At 36.5% G+C, this 14,185-nt stretch overlaps 1 protein-coding gene and 1 long non-coding RNA gene across 2 annotated transcripts in view; one reads left to right on the plus strand and one right to left on the minus strand.

The window, feature by feature from the left end:
• espnla (espin like a) overlaps positions 1 to 14,185 on the plus strand; it is a 48,820-nt gene that overhangs the window by 2,663 nt on the left and 31,972 nt on the right. Inside the window, exons 2-3 of the mRNA XM_073954139.1 lie at positions 17 to 501; positions 11,314 to 11,504. Coding sequence (XP_073810240.1) covers positions 208 to 501; positions 11,314 to 11,504 — 485 coding nt within the window. The 5' untranslated portion in view covers positions 17 to 207. The remainder of the gene's footprint in view (positions 1 to 16; positions 502 to 11,313; positions 11,505 to 14,185) is intronic.
• Positions 7,214 to 11,526, minus strand: LOC141386285 (uncharacterized). Its single transcript, XR_012407975.1, has 3 exons — positions 11,249 to 11,526; positions 9,766 to 10,592; positions 7,214 to 8,700 (listed from the first exon to the last, which is right to left on the minus strand). It is a non-coding gene; the product is annotated as an uncharacterized lncRNA (long non-coding RNA).

The following is a 14,185-nucleotide window of genomic DNA, read 5'->3' on the forward strand; positions in this document are numbered from 1 at the left end:
TTCATTACCTTTACAGCTCACCGGGCCAGACCTGTGCCTCTCCTCCGCTCACCCTACCCCGCCACCTGGCAGACGGTGAGGTGTCGGCTTCCCCTGTGTGTGTGTGTATGCAAGTGTGTGTGCCGTGGGGGGTAGGTTGAGTTGCCCGAAGCAGCCTCCGGATCCAGTCAAAGGAAGCTATTGCAGGTGCAGAGAGCCAAGGCCGACATGGTGCTCCAAAAGGCCATCGCCGCAGCACGAGAGGGAGACCTACGGGGCCTCAGAGAGCTCGCCCAAACTGGATGTCTGACCGGCGCCATTGTGGATGCTCAAGGGGCGGGACTGATGCACCATGCAGCACGTTGTGGCCAGCTGGACTGCCTTTGCTTTCTAGCTACTGAAGCAGGACTTGTAGCCGATACTAAAGCTCTTAATGGAGCCACGCCGGTCCATGATGCTGCAGCTACAGGTCACACACGGGAACTGAAGTGGCTCGTACAGGTCGCAAGATGTAACATTAAGGTAAGTGGAGAGAGGTGTGTGGGTGAACGAGGGTTTCTTTTAGAATTGTGTTTTCTTTCCTCTTTAAGAAATTCTTGTTAAGAAAGACACTATTGTTTTTCATATTGTATAAAGTGGAGCTTCAAAAAGGTCAAAAAGCACAATGTAGTATTCTTAAGTCATTTATTAAAATGTACAATTGTTTTGTTAAAGGCTGTTTATATTTTAATCCACCTACCACTGTCTGGTTGAACCAAGCAATATTACAAAAGAAAAAAATGATTGTAGCTTTAAATGTAGTCTGCACATAACTTTGGGAATGGGTACAGTTTTTGATTCAACCTAACCAACTTTATTATTGTCCTCTTGTTTCTCATTATCTCCATTTCAACTTAGATAGTTTATAGTTCAATTTAGTTTAATTTTATAAATTAAATAAGTAAATTCGATGGACTATAAATAATGGCCATTTGCTATTTATTCATTGAAATTTAATATGTATTCATGAGGTATGATGTTTTATTTTAAATATACAGTTAATATGTTTTATAATTCTATACACTGGGATGCAAATGAGGCCTGCTGCTGTTCACACCGAGTTTATAGCATATAACAATATATAGTATTATAAATAAATATAGTACTTTTTAAAACCATTGGGCTACAGTAAAAATGGAAATGTTTTGCTTGCAAATGATGGTGGTTACACTTTGTCAGGGTATATACAGGAATCAGAGTAAAATTCAATATATTTTTAAGACTGTTTCCATACATTTTAAGACCTCGTCAACACTTTAGGTGTGAACTGGTAACATTGGCAAAATTTAAAATATATTCACTAATTACTGATTGTAAAAAAAATCCTAAACAAAACATTATTCATATACTTTCTAAACATGTTGTTCCAGAAGGTTTTGCCTATTGAACAGCAGAAATAATGGTGCTACCTTGGTTACTGCAGTGAACGATGAACTGTGACATCAAATATAGCAGGATTTTATTGATGTTACACAGCATTACAAAATTCCTAGCTTTAGCATACAACTATTATACAACTGTATAATTAAAAAAATATGCAAAATTGAATACCTTGTAACAGCATTTAAGACCTTTTAAAGGTCTTAATTTTTCTTTAAATTGATTAATCAACTTTTACTACTTTTTAAGACCCTGCAGGACACCCTGTTTATTTTGAGGTGTCTTTGATGCATTGTAGATATTCATTAAACTACTGAGTAATTAAAGGGGATAGTTCACCCCAAAGTTATAATTTACTCACTATTTACTAACCCTTAAGTGGTTCCGAACAATTTATGAGTTTCTTTGTTTTGTTGAACACAAAAGAAGATATTATGAACAAAGCTGTAAAAACCTGTAACTATTCACTTCCACAGTAGAAATATCAAATACTATAAATATCTTATTAGGTGTTTAACAGAGGAAACAAACTCATAAAGCTTTGAAACAAGTAAAGGGGGAGTTAATTATGTTGATTATGAATATAAATTATTATAAATTTTCCTTTTTGGGTGAACTATCCTTTTAGGTAATTATTGCACATGCCAATAGACATTTAAAAAATAGTATTTTTGTATTGTATTTTGTATCACATCATGCTTTTTTACTTATTTAGAATTTGACAACCCTCGGTCATCAGTCACTTTTAATGTATTGAAAAGAGCAGCATGAGCTTTCTACTAGACATCTACTTGTACTACAGTTTAACGCTTAAACTTTTTAAAGTTAATTTATTTTTGAATAAAAACATATTTAGCATGGACACATTAATTTGAGCAGAAAATTAGAAGTACTTTTACATTGTTGCAAAGCTGCTGTGTAAAAGATTGTATCTTTGTTTCCTTAAAAAAAATATTAGGAGTGTTCATAATGTTATATGTCTTGAGCATCAAATCTGCATATTAGAATGGTTTCTGAAGGATCATGTCTAGATTCTTGTTATGTTTCAATGTTATAGTTTTTCTACATTTTTAATCAGATAAATCGAGACCCAGTGAGGATTAAAAAATACTGTGAAAAACTTTACTCAACCTAAAGTTTTAAATATTACTCATGGTAGAAAAGACATTTTGTTATTCATTATGTTGAGACTGTGAGCATATTTCTTTCACTTTCTCACCCATTTATTCTAATATTAATATCTTAGTAGTTTTATTGAAGCCAGTGATGTATAATAAGGTATTATACATCATTAAGGTAAAATATTTAACCCAATGTGTATATAATTATATAAAGCTGAAAGTGCAATTATTTAACACTTGATTTGCAAAACATTGTTGCCATTAGCAAAATTATGAAATATTTACTGTTAAACTTTTTAGATTTTCATTAATGAACATTAATGGGAAAATGTATTCAACCCCCAAACATTTTGTTTTGTATAAAATCTTGTTTTATATCCTCCAGTAAATGTTGCCTCTACTGAAAGTCCTTACATTTTTTCAACTTTCTAATGGAATCTTCCTTACTTTTTAAAACCTCTCTTTTTTTACATTGCCACTGCTTTATTCAATGTTGTTAATAAGATTCAAAACTGAATACTGAATGGACATTTAAAACATTCTAGACTCTAAGCTTTGGTGGATTTGGATGTATTCTTTAGGTTAATTGTCCTGTTATAAAGTCCAAAGATACTGTAATTACACTTCAGTCTATGCTTCATAAGTTGCGCCCCAAATGACACACCATACACTATGCACTTTTACATATGTACTTAGGCACTCAACAGTGTAGTGTTTGATGTTGGAGTTATTTCAAATTATTATTATTATTATTTTTAACTAACCAGTAATTCCAACTGTTTCCAGTTGATCTTTAACGGTTGCCAAATTAGTTACTAACTGTACAAATATTTCCTGTCAGAGGCGGCATAATCACTCACGTCAGAGAAGTTTGCATAATCCAAAATAAAGTAATCGATAACAGCCCTCCTGCTGCTTTATGAACAAAGCTGCAACCGTTGAGTGTGTGAAGTGTCCAACATTCCACACTTCTGTTTATCTCTTAAATAAGTGCATCATCTAGGATTTTATTCTATTCTAGAATGTTTGGTGTAGATGCACTCCCTACAGCAGGGGTGTCCAAACTCAGTCCTGGAGGGCCGGTGTCCTGCATAGTTCAAACTTCCTTCAATACATATGCATGGAATTTTCTAGTATACTTAGAGCGAGCTTGATTAGCTGATTCTGGTGTGTCTAATTGGGGTTGTAACTAAACTCTTTAGCACACTGGTGTTCCAGGACCGAGTTTGGGCACCCCTGACCTACAGTATTCATTCTACAATAATGTGTAAATCTATGTGATTTGGCACACACCTATAACATTTGTTAAAATACCCTGTAACTTCAAAGTGCTATTGCACTCTAAAAAATGCTTGGTTGACATAACTCAAGATTTATATTATTTTTTTCAATTGAATTTCAAGACACCTTTTAACTTTTTAAATTTGAAACAGCATTGAGTTATTTGTCTGTATTTTTCTACATGTTTGATCAGATAAATGCTGATTTGTTGCATACAAAAGACTACTTTTAACAACTTTACCTAGACTAAACTTTTGAACAGTACTCTGTGTTTCACAATAGGCAGGGTTATAGTATTTAATTAACTTAAATATATTTATATATTTTAATATAGTCGGCCACTTTGTTAGGTACACCGGTCCAACTGCTCGTTTGCTCAAATTTCTTATCAAATTTCTAATCAGCCAATCTCGATCTGCTGAAGTTCAAACTGAGCATCAGAATAGGGAAGAAAGGTGATTTAATTGACTTTAAACATGGCATGGTCATTGGTTCCAGACAGGCTGGTCAGAGTATTTCAGAAACTGCTGATCTTCTGGGATTTTCAAGCACAACCATCTCTAGGGTTTACAGAGAATGGTCCGAAAAAGAGATAATATCCAGTGAGCGGCAGTTCTGTGGGAGCAAATCCCTTGTTGAGGTCAGAGGAGAATGGCCAGACTGGTTCGAGCTGTTAGAAGAGCAACAGTAACTTAAGTAGCCACTCGTTACAATTGAGATATACAGAAGAGCATCTCTGAACGCACAACATGTCAAACCTGTAGAGAGATGGGCTACAGCAGTAGAAGACCACACCGAGTGCCACTCGTGTCAGCTAAGGAAGGGAAACTAGGGCTACAATTCACACAGGCTTACCAAGATTGGACAATAATAGATTGGAAAAACATTGCCTGGTCTAATGAGTCTCAATTTCTGCTTAGACATTCGGAGGGTATGGTCAGAATTTGGCGTCAACAACATGAAACCATGGATCCATCCTGCCTTTTGTCAATGGTTTAGGCTGGTGGTGGTGGTGTAATGGTGTGGGGATATTTTCTTGGCACATTTTGGGCTCATTAGTATCAATTGAACCCCATAACGCCACAGCTTACCTGAGTATTGTTGCTGATCATGTCCATCCCTGTATAACCACAGTGTACCAATCTTCTTATAATGCGCCATGGAATAAAGCGTGAATCGTCTCAGACTGCTTTCTTGAAAATGGCGATGAGTACACTGTACTCAAATGGCCGCCACAATCACCAGAGACACCAGTCTCCAATAGAGAACCTTTAATATGTGGTGGAACGGGAGATACGCATAATTGTCGTGTAGCTGACAAATCTGCAGCAACTGCATAATGCTATTATGTCATTATGGACCAAATACTCTGAGGAATATTTCCAGTACCTTGTTGAATCTATGCCGAGAAAGGACTAAGACGGGGTCCACCCCGGTACTAGTAAGGTGTACCTAATAAAGTGGCCAGTGAGTGTATTAATTATTGGTAGACTGTCCCTTTAATGACCTGCCTCAGTACATCCTGCACGGTATATACAATATATGAACTTTTTGAATGATGCAAACTACCTACCAAAATTTTTTTGCAGCACCTTGCGCAGTCCCATGGCAAGCGATAATAAAGGAAAGCAACACCTGCTCCAAATATAGCACCTTACATAATAAGTAGGTCATCCAGTACAGGAACCGTAGAACGGTGTGAATGGTGTGATTACATGACTTTCCCTTGCTCTGTTTACTCTTTGCTCAGTAGTATTGCATGACCACTGTAATCATGAGCAGATGGGTAAGAGGGGCTCAATCGAACCGAACCGTGAGCACTGTTTGCTTGCCATGGGAGTACAGGCCATATACTGCTCCGCCGAGACCCTTCTCTCCCCCCACCAAACTAATGCAAACCGGCTTTTTTAACATCGACAACCTCTTGATCTAATTTATAGGCAGCTGGGCTCTGTTAAAGCAGATGTTTTAAGTGTCTTGTTATCATGGACTAAAGTGATAACAATATTCCAGGTTGGTGGTCTTACTGGGAGTTTTTTTAGGCCCGTGCTTGCCAAGGTGAGGTCAAAGTTGTATGTGGTTGAATTATTAATGAACATTTCCTTGGTCTGATTAAATAAAGATGGCTACACTAATTCGATCACATTGGAGGAGTTGGGGAGTGATGGCCTGATGAAGGAACAGAGCCTGTGTCAGAAGCTGTAGATTTATAGTTAAACGGACTATACACACCCAGTTGCTATGATGATGTTGGGATGACATCATGAGATGACCTCTGTCAAACTGAATGTTCTAATTGGATATTCTGGAATCAGTGGCAGCAGTTTACCAGACTGACTAGTGGTTGTGTTCTCAATTATAAAATTATAAATGACAGCATTTATTAATATTATTATCAATAATGTTTCTGTTTTTTTTCCTCTGTGTTTAGTTCAAATGTATTAGTTAGAATTCATTCAGTTCCAGAATAAATTGGGGATAATCTCAATCTCATTTTTTTATGATCATGAGAAGGTGTTTTTAAAAAATCATGTCTTGAATTTGCATTAATATTTAGTAAAATACTAATGACATTACCTGGACAATAATTAGTTTACTATTTATTGCTGTCCATTCAGTGTATTTTGAGTGATATACATACTTTTTATACAGATTTACTATTTATGGGACATTTACATTATGCTCCCCAAAAACATTCAATATAATTTATACAGTTTAAGTTATAAATAATCACTGTGGAAAGTTTATTGAAGCCAAAAATTAAAAATAAATAAATAAATAAAATAAATAACTAAAGTTTTCAAAATCAAAGTAACTATTGATAGTAATGGCTTGTTAAGAGTAATGGCTTATTAATAGTGATAATTGTACATAAAAAAAATTGTGATTTTTAAAGTTTTTCTCTAAACATTACTTGGAAAAACTATTCAATCCCGTCAATTATTCGTTCATTCATTTTCCTTTGGCTTAGTCCCTGATTTATCAGGGGTCGCCACAGCAGAATAACCCTGCAACTATTCTGGCATATATTTTGCTGAAAGATGCCCTTCCAGCCTCAACTCTCACACATACACTATGGCCAATTTTGTTTCACCCAATTCACTTATGCTGCATGTCTTTGGACTGTGAAACACACATTAACATGGAGAGAACTTGCAAAGTCCAGACAGAAATGGTCCCTGTCAGCACTCAAACCCACGACCTTCTTGCTGTGAGGTGACTGTGTTAACCACTGAGCCATCATGCTGCCCCCACCAGCCAATTAGTCAAATTTCATAAAAAAATATTTTGTTCTCCATAACCTTCAATAAATGTTGCCTCCACTGGAGGTGCTTACAGTTTTGTCACCTTTCAAATGGGATTCCTTGCTTGAAGAGCAACTTCTTGATGCCAGATAATCTTTTTTTTTTTTTCACATTAACACCGTTTTATTCACGTTTCATCAACTTTTTATTTTATTTCATTTTAAACCTGAATACTTAACAGCCAACTTAAAAACATTCTACAATGATACTGAAACAAGCTTCAGTGGATTTTAATGGCATTCTTTAAGTTGATTGTCCTGTAGGAAAATTCAAAGAATATTAAGCTTCAATCTATGCATCACAGTCTTTGCTTAAATGGTTAAAAACTTAAAAGTATAAATAATTTTCTTCATGTACTGAGGTTTCTGCTTACTGCTACAGCAAAGCTGTTGTAACCACAAGGCACACTCTGCTGATCCATGGTTCCAAAACCTCCAGTTTATTTGAAATAATCTATAAAACATTCTTTAATCTTCAATGTTCTTGACAGTCAGAAGTGTGCAGCTCAGCAAAGGTGCCCACTCTCAGAAATTAAGATACGTGAGCTGTCACTTGAGTGGTATCTTCTCAAAAGGTACACATTTGTACCTTAAAGGTCCATATTAATACCTAAAACGTACAAAAGTGTCTGTCTTAAAATTTTTAGGTACTAATATGTTCCCCTAAAGTATTAATACAGGTTTTCTAGGTGCAAATGTTTACCTTTTAAAAAGGTACCACCCCAGTGACAGTTTGTGTACCTTTATTTCTGAGAGTGTAGTAAACTGTAAAGTCCACTGTTGTTCTTGCACTACAATGCTTTTTTTAAAATCTCATTAGGTCATCTTGCTCCTTAATCAAGTTCTTGGCAGAAAATTGAGGGCAAACATTGTATTCCCCTTAATGATGTTGTGCTTTTTTTGTTAACATGTTCTGGTAGAACACATTTTAGGCATATGAATAAAGCTCATGTCTCTGGGAACTGTTGAGGCATACTGTATACAGTATGTAATAAGACACTTTTTTTGTGAGACCTGCATGCTTTGATTTGGCCAGATCTGCTACTCTGTTTTAACACATGCTTGGGGTAGATTTAGATGTGTAAACAGCTGAATCAAATCTTGTCTTGTTATACAGTTTACAAAGGCTTTTAACACAATTTTATGCCCCACCATACAAACAAATGACTGAATAAGGGCCGATTCATTATGACTTGGATTTATCAATCACACACACACACACACACACACACACACACACACACACACACACACACAAAAATCAACAACCTATAAATCAAATAACAAAGTGATATTACTTTTTATATGCTTACAGGTAGAAAGAAATTTCTTGTGGGTCTTCAGATAATCTGTTATCATGGATTATTTAATTCTCTTAGTTATGAACAAGAATATTATTCTTTATAATTAAGTTAATAATATAAGTTAATATTCTTATAATAATTGCAGGCAGCTAGCATGATCACCCACTGGAGCTAAGCAGTGCTGCACCTGGTTAGTACCTGGATGGGAGAACACATGGGAAAGCTTGGTTGCTGCCAGAAGTGGTGTTAGTGAGACCAGCAGGGGGTGCTCAACCTGTGGTCTGTGTGGCTCCTAACCAAGTGTGCCGCAAGCCTACGTTTGAGTGAAGGTTTCGGCCGTTAGATCGCCCCCTGGGGGCTGGCTGCAGTACAAGTCATAAAGCCCGCCTCCTCCGTGTTAATGAAGGAGACTTGAGCCCAAATAAAAAAAAATATTACACTTGCAATAAAATGTCCCGAAAGATAGTTCTGGTCGATTAAGGCACTGGTTATTGTGCTGAAATAGGTGCAGATCTTCATTTTTGTAAACAGTTTGTTTTTAGCAGTAATTTAATGCTGGGCGTGTCATCGTGATTGACAGCTGTGATTGACAGTTTCTCAAAGCGCGGCGTCTGAGCTTCGGCAGGAGACTGAAGTAGACTGAAATGTTATTATTCGATTTCTGTGTTTTTTTACCATGACAAAATGAGTTCAGCAGTAAACTATAATTTCTGACATACATGATCCTGGTGGAACACTGTTTATTCGCTAAGTTCAGGGCTTTTTTCGGGCTTTATTAGTTTGCTGATACACGCCTAGCCACCCAGATAGCAAAACACAGTTCCGGCTAGATTCTCGCCTGCCGGAGACTTATCTCTTAGAGCTCAGACTGACTAATGTTACCTCTGCTGGACCTACTCCGGATGCCTGGACTCACTAAGTTACCCAATTCCAGCCCGAGTCAATCGAGCCAGATGCGGCGGCCGAGCGAGCAGGCGCTGCCGCATGCGAGCCGGAATCAGCCCGCGACGCCGCGAGTAAGTTATGCGCTGCGGCCTGGAGCTGGCGCGATTGAATATATAAAACCCTCATATTTGTTAACGTTATTACATCCATTTGTGTTGATATGACAGCAAACGCATGCTGAGAAGTTCGGGGGGCGTAGTTGATTTTACATAAAGCGTTTGATTGGAAGCTCGACTCTGCTCATTTTCGCGGCTCCTCCTCTGGCTCCATCAGACAATCCTTTTGCGCATGTCTGGCTCCAATTTCAGCAGTCTTTTGCGACAGTTTGTTCCCGTCAAGCAGGCGTTTTGCCCTCAAGGCGTTCAATGGGAAAAAGGGCTGTCGCGTCGTCCATATTTTTTACAGTCATTGCTCCTAACACTCTAATATATTGATGGGGACTCTATACTGTTCAGTGAGTGCCATCTTTTGGATGAGACGTTAAAGCGAGGTCCTGACTCTCTATGGCTGTTAAAAATCTCAAATTAGCCCACCGGTCTCTGTCCATCATGACCTCCTAACCATCTCTATATCATAACTGTCTTCCTCATTCTAGGTGCGTCCCAAATTGCATACTTAAGGACTATTCTATAAATAGTGTAAGTAGTGCATTCACACTGTAAACTCTGAAAAAAAAGTGCACTTTAATTACCCGGATAATGCACTTATTCAGCTGTTAAAAAAGAAGTGTGTTATGTTGGACACTTCACACACTCAACGACCATAGCTTTGCTCACGTAGCGGGAAGGGGCGGAGCTTACGGGCACCAATGTTGGATCACTTTATTTATTTTGGATTGTGAAAGCAAAATTCTCCTATGAGAGTGATTATACCACCTTCTGATGGTGAATGCGGTTATACTCATGGCTGGTATTATTTGGTACTTTGGTCATTTATTTACCTAATTTGGCAACTGTCAAACATCATCAGGGAAACGGTTTAAATTTCCGTTTAGTAAAAAAACATTAGTGTTCCATTTGGGACGACGCTACATACATATACTATGCTGTTGAGTGTGTAAGTGCATAGTGTATTGTGTGCCATTTGGGATGCAGCTTATGTCTCCTCTCCACCAATCAGCTGGTGTGTGGTGTGTGCTCTGGTGCAATTTGGCTACCGTCGCATCTTCAAGGTGGATGCTGCACACTGGTGGTGTATGAGGGGATTCCCCTCCAAAAAAAATGAGTGTCTAGAAAAGCCCTGTATAAATGTAAGGAATTGTTGTTAATATTATTATTATTGTTATTTTATCATCTTGTCATAAATAATGACTGTTCTGTACTCCATTAGCTCTTACCAAACATTGGAATATTTGATGTTTTGTTGGCAATGAAGATAATGGTTTTACTTTTCACTCATTTTACAATGTCCTCATTGCAGCTTAAGGGTACATTTTACTTACAGAGTAATATCAATTCACGACATGTATTTACTGTAAGGTTAGGGTTTGGCTTAGGGTTGTTGGACAAACATCATGATCTCATAAAATGTACTTGCATTTAAATGAATCTCTTAGTACAGTGCATTTACTGCATACACGTTTTAACGCTCTACTCATATTATCATAGAATTACATGTAAATTTATAATTACACTGTTGACCGATCCCTTACACACCTTTAAAGTTACCAAAATAGCACCAACCGTTATCAGTATTCCAGCTTAATAGCACCATAAGTGTTCTGCAATGCAATATGAACACAAGTGCACTGAATTTAATTTGTGATCTAAATACATAGTAGTAAAGGTAAATTGAAAACAAATTGGTTCTATTGTAAATGATTTTATTACTGAAGTACTTACAGTACATATAAGATATGTAATAAGGACACTGTAAAAATACAAAAAAATTCTTACCCAAAAGGTTTTAAATGAGAAATGGTTGTTCGCTGCTACTCCTAATGTGCTTTGTGTGTGTCCAGGATCGGGACTCTGGTGGGGCCACTCCTCTCCATCTGGCGGCGCGGTTCGGGAGGGTTGAGGCTGTAAACTGGCTGCTGGTTCATGGTGCTGAAGCAGAAGTGGAGACAAACTGCGGTGCCCTTCCTGCCCACTACGCCGCAGCAAAGGGTGACCTCACCTGCTTGAAGCTGCTGATTGGTCGAGCACCAGGGTACAGTGTTACAAGCTCAGACACGCACTAATGAAAGAGATAAATCTCTTGTGAAAAGAAGCATGTGACAAGATGTTTTGGGTCACTGGTCTTGTGGGTCACACGTCTCGAGTAATTTGTTTGAGTACATAGAGTGTTTTACTTTGAGTGTCGCTTTGAAAGTTGACAGTGCAAGTCGGGGTGTTATTGATTAAAAAGAACAACTGGGGAAATGTTACTTAAAGTAAACTATAAAATAGTGCATGATTTGTTTTATTTCAGGTATTTGCCAGTTCCACAAATCCAGTTTTAATTTTGTTTAACTTGGTTTACCTAAAAAAAAAAACACTGAAAAAATGTATAAATACAAAGTTTAAATTATATATATACAGTGTGATGTATTGACATCATGGCAAAGGCAAAATAATTTACTTGTTAAAAATTAGTTATTAGAACTATTATTATTAAAAATATGTTGGAAAAAATATCTATATTAAACAGCACTTCATATTAAAAAATTATTTTAAAGGAGGACTAATTATTTTGAATTTAAACTGACAATAGAAAAGTAACGTATCAGGTTATTCTTCCATGTGCTTGGATATGTAAGTATCCTGTTACAAGTTCTGTTCAGATGCTGGAAAAAGGGAAAAAAAAAAAACATGTGACATAAACGTGTCACATTCTGATCCACTGAATGAGGCCAAGTCACAATTACCACCATAGTAATTAACAGCATTGGGCACATTCCTTAAAAATAGTAATTAGTTTTAGTTACTAGTTACTTTCACAAATAGTAACTGAGTTAGTAACTGTTACATAATTATAAAAGTAACTAATTACCAGGGAAAGTAACTGTTGTGTTACTTTAAAAAAATCTGATTTGTCAGATGACTATAAAATAAACATAAAACATTGTTGACTAATCTACACTATTTTGCTACTAATGTGAAAGACAATCATCAAATTCAAGATATCATTTTAAATATTTTCATTACTATGTTTGCACAATAAAACACAATAGATGGTTTTGAACTTCAAGTATTTCTTGCACAAACCACAAATCACAAGACCTGAGGTGTTCCATTAGATTAGAATTACTGGTCACTGACGCAGAGACTTCTTTTCCTTTAGGCATAAGTTGCACGATACATAAACTATCCTGCCTTTCATCTCAATGAGGGTAAAGTAGTGCTTATATTTACAGTTTGCAAATGCTACCTTTGAACTTGTTGGATTTGCCAAAGTTCTGACTCTCGGTTGTTGGTGTTTGCGACTGGAAAAACTATGAGTGAATACCCGCAAACGATGTAAATGGACTCTGTCTAAATCAATCATAACGTTCTCAGTTACACCACGTTCACTTACACACCAATCATCGTCACTGGGCTGGTCATGTGTCCCACCCCAACTCGGAACACACACACCAGAGAAAGAGAGGTCCTATGGCTGAGAGAGATGCTGCATGCATGAAAACCGATTCAGTGATCTCGATTATAGTATAGCCATTAGTCATGCTGTTCATTTATAGCACTGTTATTCTCATCACTGGTCATTGATCTTATTGTTTTTGATAGAGATAATTTGTGCTAAAGAAAAATGGGCATTTAGATTTTTTACATTAAGCTGGTTTGCTCAGCTGCTATCCCTTTGAGATTTGTTCACGTAATGAAAATTGGTAGAGGAAACGGGATTGAGCAATAGTGGTCCAATGACCCTATCAAACTAATTCACTTCAGACCACCAAGTTGATCTTCAGATAATCCTGCACCCCTTTCTCTTACACATGTACAGATAACGTGTCTTATAGCGTGACCACATGTGTAACTGATACGCAGAGGCAGGAAGAAATAGAAGCATGTTCGTGTATAGGAGTTAAAGTGTACTTAAAGCCAGACTGAATGCATATATTAGCCTCCAGGGTTAGAAAATGCCACGTGAGAGCTTTAGAGCTGGTGTATAATGGATGTACACTGTCTGTCACATGCCACAACATACAGTACTGAAAGTGAACTTTCAGAGCTGCTTCTCGGTTACTGGACCTTCAACACCTCTGCAGATCAGCTCTCGATTCTGCAGCCATTGCGAACTGATTCAGAAATAACTTAATTTGGGCATTTAGAATTTTGATTTATGAATAAATGAAGTTTTGATTAACAAATTACCACCAAAAAAATAATGATTGATTGATGCATGGATGGATGATCTATTTGTCAGTCTATATGGGATGAAACTTAAAATTCTGAATGCAATTGAGCTGAAAATTGAAACCGATAGTAGTTTGTACTAATTATTTAAAATGTTATTAAATAATATAAAGTAATTTTCTCAACTTTAAAGAGTTTTTTAACTCAACAACTATACTTATCATAGTAAACGTCATAAAAATCTATTTTGGGGATGTTATTTGAGTGTACTTTGCTTTTCCAGTGAGCATATGTGGTACTTGCATAGATATTGTATACAGTTACTTGAGTGAAATATCCTCAGAGCGAAATATTAAAACCTTGGATAAAAATATCTTTTTAAAAAAGAATATATATATATATATATATATATATATATATATATATATATATATATATATATATATATATATATATATATAAATATATATATATATAAATATTTTTTTTACGATATTGTGATAACTGCTCTGAAATATAATATTTTTAAATATATGGGTAAAAAACAAGTGAAAT

This window comes from Danio rerio, chromosome 6 (genome assembly GCF_049306965.1).
Source record: "Danio rerio strain Tuebingen ecotype United States chromosome 6, GRCz12tu, whole genome shotgun sequence".
NCBI classification, from domain to species: Eukaryota; Metazoa; Chordata; class Actinopteri; order Cypriniformes; family Danionidae; genus Danio; species Danio rerio.